The sequence below is a fragment of the Taeniopygia guttata genome, chromosome 1 (genome assembly GCF_048771995.1).
Source record: "Taeniopygia guttata chromosome 1, bTaeGut7.mat, whole genome shotgun sequence".
NCBI classification, from domain to species: domain Eukaryota; kingdom Metazoa; phylum Chordata; class Aves; order Passeriformes; family Estrildidae; genus Taeniopygia; species Taeniopygia guttata.
In genome coordinates, this window is record NC_133024.1 from 82,598,186 (window position 1) to 82,617,015 (window position 18,830).

At 39.4% G+C, this 18,830-nt stretch overlaps 1 protein-coding gene across 5 annotated transcripts in view; it reads right to left on the reverse strand.

The window, feature by feature from the left end:
* Positions 1–18,830, reverse strand: part of LOC100221786 (cohesin subunit SA-2) — a 58,226-nt gene that overhangs the window by 12,688 nt on the left and 26,708 nt on the right. For 4 of the 5 annotated variants that reach the window (XR_012056944.1, XM_072932002.1, XM_041717239.2 and 1 more), the window contains 12 exons: positions 13,626–13,733; positions 11,735–11,843; positions 10,799–10,916; positions 9,839–9,942; positions 9,313–9,405; positions 9,137–9,226; positions 7,935–8,138; positions 6,309–6,385; positions 5,275–5,362; positions 4,187–4,264; positions 2,378–2,470; positions 1,556–1,721 (listed from right to left, as the gene is read on the reverse strand). Coding sequence is in view for 4 of the 5 variants with exons in the window: in XM_072932002.1 (XP_072788103.1) it covers positions 1,556–1,721; positions 2,378–2,470; positions 4,187–4,264; positions 5,275–5,362; positions 6,309–6,385; positions 7,935–8,138; positions 9,137–9,226; positions 9,313–9,405; positions 9,839–9,942; positions 10,799–10,916; positions 11,735–11,843; positions 13,626–13,733 (1,328 nt within the window). In the remaining variant the exon portion in view is untranslated. The remainder of the gene's footprint in view (positions 1–1,555; positions 1,722–2,377; positions 2,471–4,186; positions 4,265–5,274; positions 5,363–6,308; positions 6,386–7,934; positions 8,139–9,136; positions 9,227–9,312; positions 9,406–9,838; positions 9,943–10,798; positions 10,917–11,734; positions 11,844–13,625; positions 13,734–18,830) is intronic. The other variant, XM_072932007.1, reaches the window with a different exon arrangement.

The window sequence follows — 18,830 nt, forward strand, 5'->3', positions numbered from 1 at the left end:
TCTCAGGCCATCTAACCCAAAGCAGGATCAATTTTATCAGTTTCAGATATATAACGTAAACAACCTGAAACATAACCTGCTTCAGTAACTCCCACAGATTGTAGGTTGTAGGATACTACAACTTACTTGTGCAATCTTTTCTACTGTATCTTTACTAATTCAGATTCTCTTACTATTTCCCTGTTGCAATTTTAGCCATGCAGTGTTCCCCATCAGTGGTTTTTGCATATACACCATGACCTAAGGAAGTGTGGTGCCCAAAACTGAACAGAGAACTCCATCTGAACAGTTGAAGGAGAGGAGTTAAGACTGAGAAATCTAGAACAACGCTTGTTTTTTCAAAGCATGGCACTTGAACTTGTCCTCACAACCACAACGAACAATTTTCAGAACACTCCCAAAAGAAATCAGCCTTCATAATTACAACCTCAATACAGCATCCAAATGTTTGGAAAAAGGTAGTAGAGTAACAAATACTATTTCCCATTGGACTGAGAGCAGCCCTGACGAAAAGGACTTGGAGGTGTTGGCCGATGAGAAGCTCATCAAGACCCAGCAACGTGTGCTCACAGCCCAAAACGCAACTGTGTCCTGGGGTGCATCCAAACCAGCGCAGCCAGCCAGGTGAGGGAGGTGATTCTGCCCCTCTAGTCTGCTCTGGTGAGACCCCAGCTGGAGTGCTGTGCCCACCTCTGGGACCTCCAACATAAGAAGGATTTGGAACTGCTGGAGTGAGTCCAGAGGAGGGTCATGAAGATGCTCAGAGGGCTGGAGCACCTTGCCTAGTGAGAGCACCACCAACTTGAGAGAGTTGGGGTTCTTCCATCTGGAGAAAGGCAGGTTCCGGGAGACCCTGCAGCATCTTCAAGTACCTAAACAAGGCCAACAAGAGATTGGAAAGGGACTTCTTACAACAGCAGGTACAATGAGACTATGTACATGTACAGTGATACAATGGGGAATGGCTTTAAGCTGACAGGGCAGATTTATTTCTTAGACATAAGGAAGAACTTCTTGACTGTGGTGATGGTGAGGCACTGAAATAGGTTGCCCAGAGAGGCTGTGGAAGCCCCATTGCATGTTGAAGGCCAGGCTGGATAGGGCTTTGAGCAACCTCCTCTAGTGGAAGGTGTCTCTGTCCATGGCAGAGGTGTTTGGAAGTAGATGATCATTAACGTCCCTTCCAACCCAAACCAGTCTATAATTCTGTGAAATCAGCCCCACAGCCCCAAAATCAAAATCTACTGTTTTTTTACTTTGATGGCTTAGAAGGGTCCATGCACTGACACACTGCAACACTGCAAGGCCTTCCTCTAACACCATCATCTGGACCACAGCTTTACTTCAGCCCTTTTCATCATACAGATCACAGTCTGTACATATCAAAGAATTACAGGTTTTTTGTTTGTAAAGGGGCCCAACCAGAAAAAAAAAATAATGCAACTCACAAAATAACAACAAAAGAAAGGCCAGCCCTTTCCCTGATACACTCTCTACAGATGACAAATTATATAAAAAATAGTAGATTGTTTCTCTAGTGATGAAGATGTCTAACCTTTTTTTTCCTCTTCTCCATCCATGAAAACGTGTTCCTGGATAAATGAAAACAGTTTTTCCTGAAGTTGTGTGTTAGGAAGATAACCTAGAAGTCCAACTGCTTCTTCATTATTTGAATACAGGTGACTCAAAATCAGCAACCAGTCACAGAGTATCATGAAGGCCTGTACCATGCAAATAAAACCAAAGAAAGATTTAGAGACCGTGTTACTTTTTGTGCCAATTCCATTTTGCGTTTCCATCAACACAATCAAGTTTCCATCCCACGTCTTCCTTGCAAACTAAAGATTTCTCTTTGCCTCAGCTGTGATGAAATGCCCCAGCTAAATCCTTAAAAAACTTTTATGTTAGGATGCAGTGTATACAAGTATCATACACGAATACCTAAAGATTTTTCAAAGTTCTGTGGGCAAGAAGAAGAGCTGCATTATGTTGAAATACCCCTCTTTTAACACATGAACCACTGGACAATTTCTCCATTCCTTTAATAGTCATAGCAAAACATTAATGAAGCAATGATAGCAACCAGTACACTGATAGGTCTAATCAAAAAACACAATGATTCTCAGTCAGATTGAGGCCTTGATTCTGCAGATGGACTCATGCAGAAAGCACCAACTTGTAGCATTTTAACTAACTTAACTTTAGCTTTTATTTAAAATAAATAGTTGAAGACTGGGGTTTTTATGTGTTATTTCTCTGCTAAGAGACAAAAACACAGCAAAAATTTAATAGAATGAAACAGCAGTATGAAAAAAAGGCAGGAATTTAAAAGGAGATCTGAGCACAAATGCTCATTAAGTGATAGAAAAACACAAACCTTTTCTCTTACATCTTTTTCCTTATGGTGGAGGAAGCATGTGCAAATCTGACTGAAATGTCTCAGCTGCTTTCTTAGTGGAAAAAGAGTCTCCTAAAAACACATTTAGGAAAAACAAAAGAAGCAATATGTTAGAGACTATGATTCAACAGAGAATTACAGAACAAACAACAGTTGCATCTTTCTTCCACTCATATTATTAATTTAAGATAGCACAGCTGATGACATGATGAAAGAAGCTGGCATTTCACAGAACAGCTTACTAGCTATGAACAACTGCATCTGTCACAGTTGCTGAGGCCAGTGGAATGCAGCAAGTCACAAACTCTTTGTTTCTCCATCTGTAGGGAGAGCAGCATGTATCCTCTTATTCACTTCTTATCTGAATAAAGCAGTGACAACAATGGAATTAGAGTAATAAAAATCTCTGGTCCATCCCACCTAATGTTCAGTGTGCACTGCCTTGTGGAGTTGGCTTTCTCCCTTCCTCCACTAATGACTATAAAGGGAATAGAGTTTAACTGTGGCACTCATAAACTTAAGACACCACACTTTGCTAAGATGAATCCAGTATGGGAGACTATTTGGTTTGCTCACAAGCATGCAAAAGACTTTCTGATCCTCCACCAGCTCCCAGCTGCACTGCACTGAGCTCTGAGCCACCAGTGTAAAAGGACTGCCCTTACAAGAGAGCTAGATTTCATGCTATGCAGCTCTACATCTAGAAGAAAAGAGATTCATCCCAGGACATGCTGAGGAGAACCAGGTGTGGGGCAATACATTGTCTTAACACTGCTAGGGGAGGAGCAAGGGGGAAATAACAGAGCTGCTGTCCAGGAAATTTCTTTTTTGTTCTTGGAACTTCTCTATCTGCCAACATCCAGATTTGGCCCTGCAGAGTGGGCTGTCACATCTGCTTCCAATCAAAATCTGCTCCTGTATGAAAGGCCAAATTAAAAAATGTGCTGCCCCATTACCAAGTTGAGCTAACCATGCCTGGAGTGAAAGGCAGAATACATCAGAGCAGTCAGAGGTGTGGACATCCACGCAGGAATGGAACGGGACGGGAATAGACAGTGAATCAGTGGCCAAATGGGTAATGTCCCAGCTAGCATTTCTCACACGAATGCCCGTGTCAGCACCCTGTCCTGTATGCACAGGAGTGCCAGGGAAGGGTCAGAATGACAAAGCAGCACCCAGTGGAGTCAGGAATCATCAAGAGGAGGAGCCCCACAGGGTACACATTCACATATGAAACAAACCATAAAAGAGTTTTCTTTCTGGTGATTTAAACTAGACTTTCTTCTGAAATATCTGCTAAACTTGGTACTTTATATATTATGAAAGTAAATAGTCAACCAATGAGAAAATTACCACTTTCCTCAACCTTTATGACAGAAATATGTACGTAGGTAAATCAAGGAAATAAAAAAGAAACAAAGTTACAGAATGTCCTGGAGTTTTCATTTAATATTCTTTGTTGCTTAAAACAAGAAAACAACACACTCTTTGGCAGTGAGACAAGTTCCTTATCTCCATCAAGCCCTAGGAATTTGATGCACATGTTTTGCAGTAAAAATAGCAGTGAACCATTGTTCCTGCAGACTGAAAAAGCACACACATATTAAAAGAAAAAAAAAAAAAAAAAAGGACGTGATAGAGAGAAAATGCCTCAATTTGATTTGATTTCCTCAAGAAAACAAACTATATTCTGATAAGCTTGTTTTTTCAAGAAAACTCAGAACAGGAAAATTAGCTTTAACTTCTATAAACACAACTCCGGGTTTCAAAATTATATCAGTAACCAACCTTGGGAGAATGTTCCGAAACTGCAGCTAGTTGCCACAGGAGAGAAAAATATGTGCACTGGAGAGCCGGTAGGATAATCTGCAAATGAAAACACATGTCTTTTATTTACATTAAAGGCTCAGCACCAAAAAGCTTAAGACTAAACAAAGCATTCAAGCCTGACATTCTGTATGCTGTTTGCATGAACACCTCCCAGTTGTATTTAGATCCTTAAAATAAATTTAACAGGTTTACATACAAGTAAGCATTTCCCCTTGAGAAACTTCATTACTAAGGTGCTGCTTCTGCAGAACTTCTCTGACATCTTGATGAGTTCAAGGGAAAGCAACGCACATATCAAAAAGTGTATTCCCAGAGGCTCACTTTAGCTTAGCTCCTTGGGATTTCTTTGAAGCCTTTCATGAAAGGAAGACTCCAGAGGCCAGTTCAGAGCAGAAGTGCTCCAATGCTCCATCTAAAGGAACCCACTTCTACCCACTGGCTGCAGGCTCTCTCTATTAAACTAAACTTCACCCCTTGCCAAAAAGCCCCCCAGGTTCTTTCCTGCAAACAGGGGCTGGTTAGCATTCATAACTGCTGAAGTATTTCACCTTGCAATCCTAGAATACACAACTCCATCTCCACACAATGTTTGAGATGAGGCAACCAGATAACCAAAAGGCTGCAGTTGAGACAATTGGTAATTATAAACCACTACAACAAGAGTCAACATGTAAGCAATAGATCCAAAGTATTCCAGTTTCTGGTTACATGCAATCTAAAAGGGGTTCCTCACAACAAAGGAGCCCAACAATTTCATATGTACTGAAATTTAGACTGTGCTATCATTAGAAGTACTAAACATGACAAAGGATCAATCCAGATGTCCTGATTATCACAGTTCTGAAAAATCTCCAAAATTAATTCATATAAAGGCATGAATTTATATGACCAATAACCAAAGACAGCTTCCATTTCCCAGACTGAGAAATGGATACAGTATCTTCCTGTCTCATAGGACACTGATATATAAAATTATTTAATACTTTCTATTTCTTTCTGCTTTCATCAAGAAAAACATCTTTCAATGTTAAATATTAACTACTCACCAAAACAGGCAATCTGCCATGTTCTGTTTCAAACACCAGAAACCTTAAAGTCTTGTCATACAGATTCCACTTGGTGAGATCATGGGCACTGAAGGAGAAAAAGAAATAATGATACACTAAGCAAGAAATGAAGACTCACCTGGTTAAATGTATCAGGTTAAATGTATCCTATTTCTACCTTCATATAATATAGAGCAACAACATTAAACAACTAAAAATTAATTATAAAGGGGAAAAATTAAGTTTTCATCATCTAACACTGCAGCCTTTAGACCACATAGTCTGCATTCCTACCACAAAACTGCAGTGTTATGAGGAGAGGAGAAAGAAGCTTGAGTTCTGTATCTTTTGCTATAATTTATGCGTAGTCTTCAAGTACCCAAAAAAGTCTAAAGAACAATTTTCTCAGCCCACTCTAAAAGACTGTTTCTAATAGTCTTGAGTATTCTCAACTCAACATTAGACTTCTCTTTGCAAAACCACAGTAGACCCAGCAGGTTGGACAGGTAAAAGATACATTGAGAAGAAGGCCCAATTCCCTTAACCTCTGTTCTAGCTTGCATGACAATTTACTAATCTCTGGAGAACCAAGGTTTTGAGAAATCATCTTTTAACAAAAGAAGATCAGAAAAATTAAAAATAAAAAACAGATTACACCTGCTGCAAAGAACGACTGCATTCACTATACCCTATTCAGACTGACCACCAGTATTGTCAGTAAGGCTGTGGAAAAACATCCAGCTAGGACAGAGGTACCACAGAGGGGATCTCTGTGTCCATTGCAACACCTCAATTCTGTAGCATACACTTCTCAGCCACATTAGGGCTGATGCTCAGTAATGAGTCCAAAAATAATTCCATATCCAAGAGTACAGTTCTATTAAGAAACTAGAACTTGCAGCACCTCTCATAGGGCTCATTTTCATTCTCTTGTGAAAAACCCCAATAAACCCAACAAGTAATTTTTACTTTGCATGTGTAAAGTTGATACTTTAAGTATATGGGATCATAAATTGTATAAGTAAAGATCTCACTTATGAAAAGCTGCTACTCTTCTCAAAGCAGAGTGCATCCGGGAAATTTCTCCTGCGTCCGTACAAAATCCTCCTTCCTAAATCATGAAAGTTTGGGAAAGAGAAAGGAATTAGCCAGTGTGGGCCAAGGGAATGACTGTGTTCCCTTCCCAACCAAACCACAAGCTTGGATCACTCTCCTCCAGCCCTCCTTTAACCTTTACCTTTAACCACACTACTCATGTCCTGCTCTACAGTCAAAGGAAAACAATATAACTGCACAGGAATTTTGTGTAAGGGAAAATCCCTGATATTAATAAACCAATGGCAGCCTCCCTAGACTGCAGTATTGCTAACACAGAGCAAAGAGTAGCAATTAATCTAACATGGTCCTTCATGCAGTTGTTAAGGATCGCTGGAAAGCTAAGTGTTCACATGGTGCTGACCTTCCTTGCTTCCAGCTGCCAGATCACATTCAAAGATAGCTAAAAATATATTAAATACTTTCCCATAGATGCAATTGCTGTAGTTTCCACAAGTATACTATGTGATTCTGGGGGACAAAATATACAACCAGGAATTAGAAGGGAGGAGTTCCAGGAGAAAAATCTCTTTATTTAGATATAGATCACACTACGGAGGAGTCGAAGAATCCCTGGTCTTGCACTGATCTTGTTTCTCATAAGTACACATTCTCCCACATTGACATAGATCTCTATTTAAGACCAATAAAATTAATCCAATCTGAGGTTAGGGGATTTTTTGGCTTGACACATTTTGCAATATCCCTGTGTCCAATAAAAACTTGCCAGTGTTAACTCTCATACCATGGCAAGACACCTGTTCATGACAGCACAGTTGATCAGATCAGCTGCAGGCTTCTGTTGTTCAGCTCAGCCAGCAAGCTATTCATATCCCCACCAGCTGTTTCTGCTTTTTAGACCTAATGAAAAGCTTTGAGGGAGACTGCAGTCCTCTTTCAAGGGGGAAGTCATTATTTCCAAGACCCTCAAAACTATACAATCTGCATTACAGACTACTGTTTGATCAGTTTTTTCACTACATCCAAAGTGATAGCACAAAGGGCATCTAATGTATACAGTCAAATATGGAGAACTACAGAATTGTTTCTTTCTGGGAAGAGCCTCATCACCTGTAGATCGACAGCACTCACTAGCTGATTTTGCACATAGTATCTTTGGCACAGTACTGGAGTAACTACAAAGGAATTTCTTAGGTCCAGAATATCTAGTGTAGCAATTTTGTTCCTCACAAGTACACATTCTCCCACACTGGCACAGATCAACAAAATAATTCCAGTCTGAGGTTAGGGGACCTTTTGGCTTGACACATTTTACAATATCAGCATCCAATAATATCCCGCCAGAAGACATACAATGCCCTGTTGGTGGTGTGGACTACCTTGTTTATTATTTTCCCTGCCAAAATATATGGCTAAAATATATATGCTTCATTAAAATGTGAAGAACCATTCTTTTAAGAGGTGCGACCCCATCTTTTAGAGTTCGGCCTCCTTCAAGCAGAAACGGTAGGCAAAGAATAGTTCCATATCCCCCTTATTTTTCCTTGTCTTCCTCTTTTTCCCTAGGGAAACAGTCTGCTTACCCCTCAACGAGTCCCACTCACCTTTTTCCAGAAGCAATCTAGTAGCTGGTTAAGCTGTTTCACCAACTCATCTATCATTTGAGTTCGAGCACAATCCACCTGGCTATAGATGGCAATTTCTTCACGGCAAAGGATATAATAAGTCCTAGAGGAAGCCTCGAGGACAGACATGTCAGAGTGTTTGGCCACAATGTCTTTTATCTCTTTCAGCAAAGCATCCAAATGCTGCACGTGATAAAAGGAGTATTTATAGGTAAATTGTACAAAAGTCCTCTCACATTTTAAATCATTTCACTAGGCCCATATATCCCTATGGGTCACATAAACAAGATGAAACAAATGCCAGTCTAAGCAGAAGAGGGGTAGGACTAAAGGACACAACTTTTTTTTTTCTGTGTTTATAGTTCTCTTTCATCTGTGTGTCTCTAGATCTTCCTAAAGAATGAAGCACCTGCTTTAAGCTCTACTTTAGCAATACATGGCTAGCACCACATAGGGAACAAAAGATGCCTTTCCAAAGGACAAGTCTGTCTTCACACAATGGAAGTTGTCTCCCTCAGCAATGGAGAATGGAGAATGTTTTCGATCATGTCAGTGACAGAGTCTTCACTCTTAGTGGGAAGAGGTAACTTGAGCCATTCTGTTGACTCCCTCTCTTCAGTTCAAGTTTTGGGCTGAAATTAACCTCAGAGTGTTCGCCTAACACTGCCTCCCTGTAAACATCCCTGCTTAAGAAAACATTAAGCTATTTCAAGGATTTAATGTATCCATTTCTGACTGTCCCATTCCCATCAGCAGACATACTATCTCCATTCTTATCTTTCAGTTACTGTCATCCCCCAGCAGCTGGGCATCAGCCTTCATGGAGAATGAAACCTATTCTGTAGTAAACTCTCGGGAGACACCAACTTAAGACACATGGCAGAATCCACCCTCCCTCCAGCCAGGAATGAAAAACCCAGGGCTGGGTCTACCACACAAAACCACAAATCGTTATCCATCAAGGCCAGACCCAGCGTATCAGAACTGACAAGCACTAAGTCTTTTCTTTGCAGCTCCAAATCAAAAAGTAAATCCTGAATAAGACCACTTTCCTTAAGGTATTATACCATTTCATTGTATTTCAACTATTTTCTACTTGTTCCAAATCCCATTAAACTCCCTACACTATCACATAAACTTAGTACATTCCACATGAAACAATTACCCCAATTCCTATTCACCTTCTCTAGATGTCTTGTACTGTAAACATCTAAATCATAATACTGAGGAATCTGCAGAAGATTTGCCACTTTTTGAGCATCTGTTGAATACTGCAGAGAAAAAAACAAGATATGAGTACATTGCAGGAATTTTAATGAAATATTTAACATACATTCACAGAGCAGCTGTTAGTTACCTTTGCCAAGAGCTGAGGAAGCACCATAATAAAGTGTTCAGTAATTTTTTTGCAATCTTCCAATTGGATTTTCTTCTCTTTTACTGACAAAATCTGCAGACAAAGCATCTGGTTTCAATTATAAAATCTCTGGGATTTGAGTGGAATCTTACATATAACCCAAGCTTAAGTCATATAGCATTGTCTCAAGCATCTCAAGCTAAGATAGAGACACTCTTCCATGAAGAAAACCAGAAGATTTTTTTTTTAACCTTAAATTAGATGCAGATTGCTGAACAACTACATGTCATGGATAAAATGCTCATCATTTGTCAATAACATGCTTCAAGTTGCTCTCCTTTAATACTCATCTCCTCCAACATCCACTTCGAATAAGATGTAGAGGTGAAAAGACACTGCATTTTAGGGAAATAAGCTATTTTATTTCCTAGGATACATCTGCAACTAGGAACAAGCTGTCTGGCAAAGTACATAAGGCAAAGATAATGTGATGACAGGACAACAAATAAGCCTAAGATGCACTGACTTTTTTGGCTGCACCTCTGCCCACTGGAGGATGACCTTCAGCTGCTTCTCTGACTGTTGCGAGGATGATTTCGATGAGAACACTTTCCTGGGCATCGCTCAGTGCTGGAAGTAAATCAGTCTCAGCATCACACAAGAGTGAAGATGTAGCAACAACTGATGCAAAGCCTACTCATTTACCTGAAGAACTGTGGAAGGACACTAAAGAATGGGAGAGGCAGTGCTGCTAAATAAACAGCGAGAGTGTTTGACTTCATTTGAAGGAAATTATTTTCTGCATTTACTGAGTACCATTAATCCCTTAATGGTTAAACTTTTTGGGGCAGCTGGGCTTGCAAAAACACAAGCGGTTTTAATGAGGTCTCCTACCGACTAGTGTCTCATTTAGGACAAATCTTCTTTGAGTACCAAAATGCTCTAACTCACTGGGTCAACAAACTGATTTTAATCACACAACCAGCTCCAGGTCTACAACTATCCATAGAATCATATAGTGGTTTGGGTTGGAAGGGACTTTAAAGATTTATTTACATTTACTTCAAAATAATGCCACCAAAAAAAAATCCCTCTAGTGTTAGATGTCAGTGAACTCAATACATTATTCATTTTCTTTTGAGGAAGAAGTAAAAGCCTGACAAAAACTGCATTTCAATCTATTAATACTTTTAGATTAAAAAGTTTTGGACAAAATAAGTGAACACTACATAAGCATTATGGCTTAATTACACAAGTATTTATTGCACAGGTTCTAAACTAACATTACATAAATACAGAATACTGAATAAAACAAGCATGTTGATATAAATATTACACTAGCTGTGCATTGAATTGCATCAGTTTTGTGGCACTTGGGGACCTCAATTTGGGACCAAATGTTACTTCAATATGAAAGCTAAGGCAAGGTTCAAAAAATAGCATGGGGAGATTCATTCAGACAAAACTAAATTCTTTGCTTACCCACCTTCTCCAACTTCTTCAGCATTTTTTAATAGAAGAGAGGTCATACACTCCCAGTCCTTCAGGAATTTGCCTGCCCAGTCCCACAAGCTGTCTACTAGATATGTAACGTGTTTGTGTAGCTAGGGATCAAAAACACAAGCTTATAGAAGCAAACACATCACTAGAAGAAATACAGCTGCATATGTTCCTCTCCCTTTGTCCAATGACAAAGCTCTGACATTCACATATATATTTACATGCAGTATTTCAACATACTTAGTTCAAGGTCAATGAACATTTAAACACCAAGTCTTCAGTCTGATACAAAGCAGGAAAGTGGGGAGAAAAATCAGGAAAAGCCAGCAATAAAATTTAGTTTTCTCTTTTAATATTAATTTAAATGTAAATAACCTCTGAAACTAGTTTCTGTATTGCTTTATATTGCTGATTGTAACAGCCAAAATCTAGTTACAGGACTACAAACAAGTAATCTATCAAATTATTTGCAGAAAGATTCAAAACTGCTATGCCTGAGACACTTTGGACAGATAGAGATCTGCACCACTGCAAAAGCTAAACCGTGAACTGTTTATCAGCACTTAAACTGATAAAACTCTCATAAAACTACAGGTTTTGGTCAGCATGGAGCCATGGTACAGCAACCCACATCTGCCTCCAGAAAGACATACCAAAAAACCCTGAGTTGGTGGCATTAGTCTTTCAGGCTGTTTCTAGAAACTGCCTCAGCACTGATTCTCTCTGTTTGCACACTTGTAAATTAGGTTTAATACAGCAGAACAGAAATGGCTTCATTAAAAACTTAACCTAGAGACTAAAAACATTTCTAACACCACATATTTCAGAATTCACCAACAGAAATTACTTTCAAAAGCAAGAAGATAATTGATTTAACATGCAACACTGGATTTAAAAGGCTTACTGCAGGGGCAGTTCTCACCTCACCCTTCAGGAAAAAGTGTATTAGTCTTTTCAACTGGTCAGTGCTCGCCCCAAACTTTCCTCCTCCTTGGGGCTGAACTTTTTTATCTCCCTCATGACTAAGCAGCCTGCCAAAACAAAAGTAAGTCAGTCCAGTTCTGCCACATTCTCCTTACACTCACCAATGTAACACTACTTCTGTCAAGGTCACAAGGACTGTATTTCTCTTAAGTGTCTACTTATTTACCCCAAATCTCATTAGACTTTTTTATAAGATGAAAGGAATTGCTTTCCATTATGAGAGATATGCTATCCCTGTGGATGCAGAGACTATTTCTGACAGTTTCACAGGTACCCTGCGACCCTTCTGGATGATTCCAGATTCCACAAACTGATCATACAATGACGTAGGCATTTGCTCATGCTTGAAAAGAGGCTTGCTCTAGGCCAAATATAAAACCTTAACAACACAGCAGAGATGTTATCACACAGCCACTATTCACATCACAGTGCATCTTGGAACTACAGCTTTTTAAGGAAAGCACAGTATCTGGTAATTATAAGAGGCAATTACTGTCTTCCTCTTCTGTTTGAGGTATGAAGCACATACGACACTTCTATTTCCCCTTTTACCTAAAATGACTCTGACTACTACCCACAAAAAGCGCTAATCCCAAGATAAATACAGGAAAGCAGTTTCTGCTGGTATAATTTACACCCGCTAAGTAACCTAAGTTAAAATATGCAGACATGGAGGAGATTTTGGGCAAACCAAGAAGATGGAAAGCGTAAGCATTTATACTAAAACTCAGCAGTATAACCAGGAAAAGGAGGGTGTCACTAACATCTCTTATCCCACCAAAATGAACATTCTATACTGGGAAAAGTGCTGGAGAGAAGCACTGGGCAAACAAGAGCAAGGATAAGATTTACAGGGTCAAAGTGTCCACAAGGCACTGGCAAGCTGGGCAGAAAAAGTGAAGTCATCAGGGCAATCACTTTGGTAGCAAAATGCAGCAGAGCTCTGAGAGGAGAAACATCTAATTTATGAGAGCATATTAGGAACAACACAAAGTACAAAGTGTAGCAAATGTAATGTCAGATTAATCAAAACAGAAATTCCTCTTCATTTGTCTTTCTGTTGGACTTAGCTCCACATATTCCAGAATGCCAACATTTCAGTTAGACAGGAAAAGACAGCTAGGAAGAGATTCTGTATGTCTGGAAACACGATTATTATTTCTGAATGTTTCTCCACAAAATCCTTGCCTAAATATTTTTATTTTAATTTATTTTTGTAAGTCAAGGTTATTTCTCTCAGCAGTAAAGATGGAATATTTGTCTCTTCCCTTTTTAGCATGCCAATTCCATACAACTTCATGCAGCCATTGTTATAAGAAGCCCATTTATAAGAGTTGCTCCTAGGGAAAATAAGCCCTGTATTCCATTAATCTGACAGGAAACTGGGAGGTCTTTTTAATCCGCTGCATCTCTCATTATTCAAAGCCTTTACAATGTATAAGGCAACTTCCAAAGGGAGAAGAGGAGGCCATTTTTGTGATTAATCACCAAACTGTGAAAATCCAGCGGATGCCAGGTGACAGATTAGCTTGTAAGAAGCAAAGCAATGGGAAAGTAGAGAGAAAGAGGGCATGTTCTCAACATAGCGTGGCACTTGTGGATCAATTAGTTTCATATTCCCTCTGTTAGTCTTGCAACTTTTCTCATGCCTATTGTTTCAGGGCTCGCAGGAAAACATGCACCCCCAGACAGCATTTCTCTTCTCATTGCCAGAAGAAAGGTGACACACACTTTCAGCAGAAAAATTAATGCTTAATGTCCCCCTCAAATAAATCCACCTTCATTCCAAAACAAATGAGAATATGCAAGAAGTAGGCAGGCAGAGATACCTTTTATAAAGGAATTCCCCAGCTGCTACTGCAAGCGGACGGTGAGTGGTATAAACAAACTGGTATAACATTTCACAGTCTTCAGCTGATAACACATCCTCACAGTTCCTAGGCAAAAATAACAACGGAAGTTATAGTCCAGGTTTGTCTGAAAAGAATAGCACGAATTCTATGCCCAGCTTTTACTAGACTCGATTCTTCATAACCGTGCAACTTGTTTACACAGTTACATGTGAATTTTTGTAGGGCATTTCTAAAAATGCTCTCAAACAAAATTGGCAGCATTCTTTTACTCACTGTGTAGAGAAACAGAGGTCTGTCTAAGCCATGACAAATCAGGTCCACTGCATAGACACGAACATTAATTTAAAGTATAATTACGGATTATTAGTGATCATGGTAAAAAGAGTAATAGCAATAAAACAGGAAAATCATGCCTTTATGCTTAGATTTTCATCATAGAAGACAACAATTAGAAACCTTCATTCTGTAGTATAAGTTATTTTAAAGTTATTTCTTCCCGTATTTTAAAACCTATATTTTATTACACTAGAGTCCCATGTAAAAAGAAATCAAAACACATTCTTGATGGCATGCTTATGGCTGTGACCTCTCTGCACAAACACATTCAAAGTCATGACTTTTTTCATTCAGATACACATCGTGAGAACACCACATGCCAAATAGTACACCTAGAACACTCTCTGAGAGGTAGAAATGGTATTCATATATTTACAGAAAAGAAACTGAAGCATTGAAGTTGAACAACCCAATGAAGAGATACCAGAGCAGTGAAGTCCAAAGCCAGGATTACAGTTTCCAAATACCTGCTTCTTGCTGCCACAACAATGTCACTGGAATAGGCTACTCCAGAGAATGAAAGAGCAACATATGAGATCCTTACACTTACTACACCCAGGTGAGAGGAAAGGGTTTTTATTGATCACTGCATTCTATCCTCAAGTAGTAACATTTTAAAACCATCCACAGCTGTGGTCCAACACCCTCTCCACAACTGAGGACTCATGCTATTCTCCTGCTAACAGTGATGTCTACAAAAAATCAGCAGTCCTTCCTATGCTTGCCCATTTGTCTCTAACCCATTGCATCCTTTAGCATCCTCACAAGTCACAAAGCCCCAGAATATCCTCCAACCTGACTAAAAAGTAGTGAGCTCACATTAGGTGAGATTATCACTGGAGCGTCCATTAAAAAGATCTTTAAATGAAAGTGCTAATGGTATGTCCCCAAAAGTGATGGATAATGTGAAATAAAAGCTGCCTTACATACTTAATGCATGTTGTGGTGGACTCTTTAAGTATGCAATTACCTTGTGAATCTATTTACAGTAATAGAACATATAGGAAGTGTAAAGGAATCTATATCAAGAAATTGCCATAAAGAGAAATATTTATGTCACTCATTTAACTATCTACAGAACTGGGAAAGTAGGATAAAAATGTGTTTATTGATGTTAAAACAGTAAAAAAATTAAATAAGTAATATGGTTTTATGGTGCATTAGAGTACATGAATAAGCAGTGATGTGTCCTGTGAAGCCATGAATGATCAAATTTATTAAACTTCTACAAGTTTAACAAGTGAGAGTAAAACAAAGAATGACAACAAAGAGCACTTACAGGAATAAAAAGACATGATGTAATAAATATTAAAATGCTATGGGGAATTTACAGAAAAAAAATGTGCAGTCTGACAATGTTTCTTTCATTCTTTTGAATGTCAATCTATTATCGAGTTCTTTTAAAACACTAGTTTCCATGAAGATGTCTTTGTCATTTTTTCTCTATATATATTTTTTTCAAAACCAGTGGACAGCTGGGATTATAAGAAATTTCACTAGCACACAGTGATCTAGACTGAATTAATACAGAATCAAAGAGCATTGAGGATGGTCAGCACCTCTGCAGATCATCTGCTCCTACCCCCTGCTCACAAGAGGATCAGCTACAGCAGGTTGATGTGTCCAATCCATGAAGTCGAGGACTCTAAAACATCTCTGGCAATGTGTTCCAGTATTGGATCACTCCCACAGTGAAAAACCTTTTTCTTATGCTTAAATGAAATCTCCTGTATGAACACGCCAGTCAAGTGCACACATTTTTTTATATTTAATTTTTTTCTTCTTATATTCTTATATTTCAGGTTTTCTCTTTTAGCACATTTATAGAAATAATGAATGCAATATCTAAATGTTTATATTTTAAAAGAGTTCCTTGACTAAATTGTTCAGATAGCTTGAAGAGCTCAGCAATACCTATCTCTCTGGACAGAAATTAAGGACCCTTCCTTTCCAGTACTAATGAAACTGCTTTTCCATAGGTATTTTCTATCCTTAGAAAAGAACCTGGGAATGCTGGTGGATGTTGGAGTCCAGAGCATCCCTCTGGCTGCCCTGGATGACTCGAGTCCTTGGCAAAGAGCCCAGGAACCTTGGCAGCAAACCAAAAACTTTGATTTTAGCCCATGGGAAAGGCTGCCGACCTTATATGAGGAATTACAAGCAAAAAGGGTTTGAGTAGTGTAATAGAGAAATTGACACAGGGTGGAAAAGTAGAATTTTGGGATTTTTAGAATGAAATTCAGGGGTACAAGATAAAGGAATCTGGGCATGCCCTAGCTTCTTCTTCCTTCTTGTCTTCCATGTCTCGGTGTGATAGTGACACTTTTCTATTGGTTTAGGATAGGGACACATTGTCCAACGTAGATTTTAGGTATTGGTACAGGAACTATAAACATGGTACATATAATTTTGGGTATATAATGTGGGAGCCACCTGGGGTGAGAAGGAGACTGCGATGGCTTCTGTGCTAGTTGGACCTCAGCAGGTCAGAGAGAAACTATTACAGATAAGAAAAAATAAACAACCTTGAAAATTTGGTTTCATGCATTCCAGAGCTCTTCTTCAGCGGCCAGGCTCGGGAAAAAAGGACTTTCACACTGCTGGGGTCTTGCCAAGAGACCCTGACAGGTGGACACCAAATTGAACATGAGCCACCAATGTTTTCTTGCTGCAAAGAAGGTGAATGGTATCTCAATCTGCATTAAGCATTACCAGCAGGTTTGGAGAGGTGATCCTTCCCCTCTACACAGCACTGGTGAAGCCACACCTGGAGTGTTGTATCCAGGGCTGGGCTCCCCAATACAAGAGACAGACTGGGGAGAGACCAAGAAAGTGTCACAAGGATGATCTGGATCATCTCTCCTTTGAGGAAAGGTCAAGGGAACTTGAACTCAGCCTGGAAGAAAGAAGGTTCAGGGGAATCTTAGCAAAGTGTGTAAGTACTTGGTGGTGAGAATAAGGAGACAGAGACAGGCTTCTGCTCCTGGTGCTCAGGACCAAAAGCAACAGAGCAACAGGCACAAACAGAAACACAGGAAGCTCCTTCTGAACACCAGGAAACAAAAAATGACATTTTTACTGTGAGGGTGACAGAGAACTGGCACAGGCTGCCAAAGGAGGCTGTGGAGTCTCCATTGCTGGAGATACTAAAAAACCGTACAGATGTAGTCCTGGGCAATGCGCTCTATGTGGCTGTTGTTCAGTGAGGGCTGGACCAGACAATCCTTCTAACTTCAACCATTCTATGACTTCCAAAATCCCAACCTCTCCATTTTTAACTTTGTCTCCTAAGAGCTTGGGGATTTACCCATTACATTAATCTAATGCAGTATTATTTCCTCCCTCGTTGAGACATAAGTAGGTGAGATGCTGCTCCAGCTGCAAATGAAGCACCCCCAAACAGCAGAGAAGAAAAGGAAGGGAGAAGAATCCATTTCCTTTGCAACAGAGGCTGACAGACACTCCTGACACCACCTGAGCACCTGATCTGCTTTTTCCTTTCTTGAGTGGGAGGGAATAGCTGTGTGCACTGCTATTACTATTACTGTTCAACCTCTACTCTCCGACCATGATGAGGTTTAGGCTTATAACTCCCACTGAAATGAGTGCTCAGGCATTTTACCTGCCTCTGCAAGCAGCAGCACCTGACTACACCTGCAACCACCAGCACTAACTCTACTTTACTAAACAGGTGTCTTTCTTTTTTACATCCATCAGGCAATCAGTAACCACACAAAGAATACTTCAAATACAGCAGTAATACTGCTGCAAATTTACAGCCCTCAGAATGCCAAGCAACAGATAAAGGTTAAGCCAGAAGTGCCTGCCAGTGTTGAGGTGCCTAAAAATAAACAGGCATGGCCTTCCACATACCAATCTCATGACATACTATTTTCTCTGTACTTCAGTGTGAACATGTCCCAGTCTTCATGTCTGAGAAGAAACTGGGACATTCTAGAGGGAAATCACAGACCCATTTTGTTCTGCGTATGGCACCAGTTGAAAGATTTCATATCTTGCTTTTTGCTTCATTTTGCTGCATGCTGGAGTAGCCTGACTTGCTCTCTGCTGTTGCTCACACCAAGGACAACCATCAAAATCACAAGAGTAAAATAAAAACACACCTGATGCACTTTACAGAGTTTTACGCTAGTCTTTTTTTTAGTGGCATAATGGTACACATTATGGTTATGACAGTCTAAGGTATAGCATCTCAATCACAAATAAATCTGGTCACTTTGCATTTAAAATTAAGTCAAGTTAAATATCCAAATCTGCAGATGCATTGTAAAAGCAGTATATGTGCACAGAGCACTATCAACCAAAAAAAAACCAAAAGTATGTTAAAAGTATTCTAATGTCTGCAATAAAAATTTTGAGTACAAAAAAAATCACGTACTACTAAACTGCTCTGCAATCTCACTCTCGCTCCTCTGCTCTCATTGCAAGTTATTTCAAGACATACCTTGGTGATGAGGAAAATGACAATACAGTTGCCACTAAAATGTAACAATAGTCCTTTCCCACCCACTGTACAATGGGATTAGCATGTTGCAATACATTGTGATTATACTGTGGCAGACCAATGTGTTTTGTGTTAAAACTCAGTTTAACTTCTAGTTACATTTCACTAAAGTAAATCAAAGTAATTTTCCCCTGGGCTATTTATATATTCAAGCTAAATGTAGATTTGTGCCCTTACTCACACCACCTGTAACATTTACCCATGCATTTTCTGTGGTTACCTAATTACTTTTGCCACTCTTTTCAAAAATCCCTCTACGCTTTTAGGTAGTTAAGCTCACAAAAATTAGCAGAATTGTCTAGCAGTAGGTACACTAAACT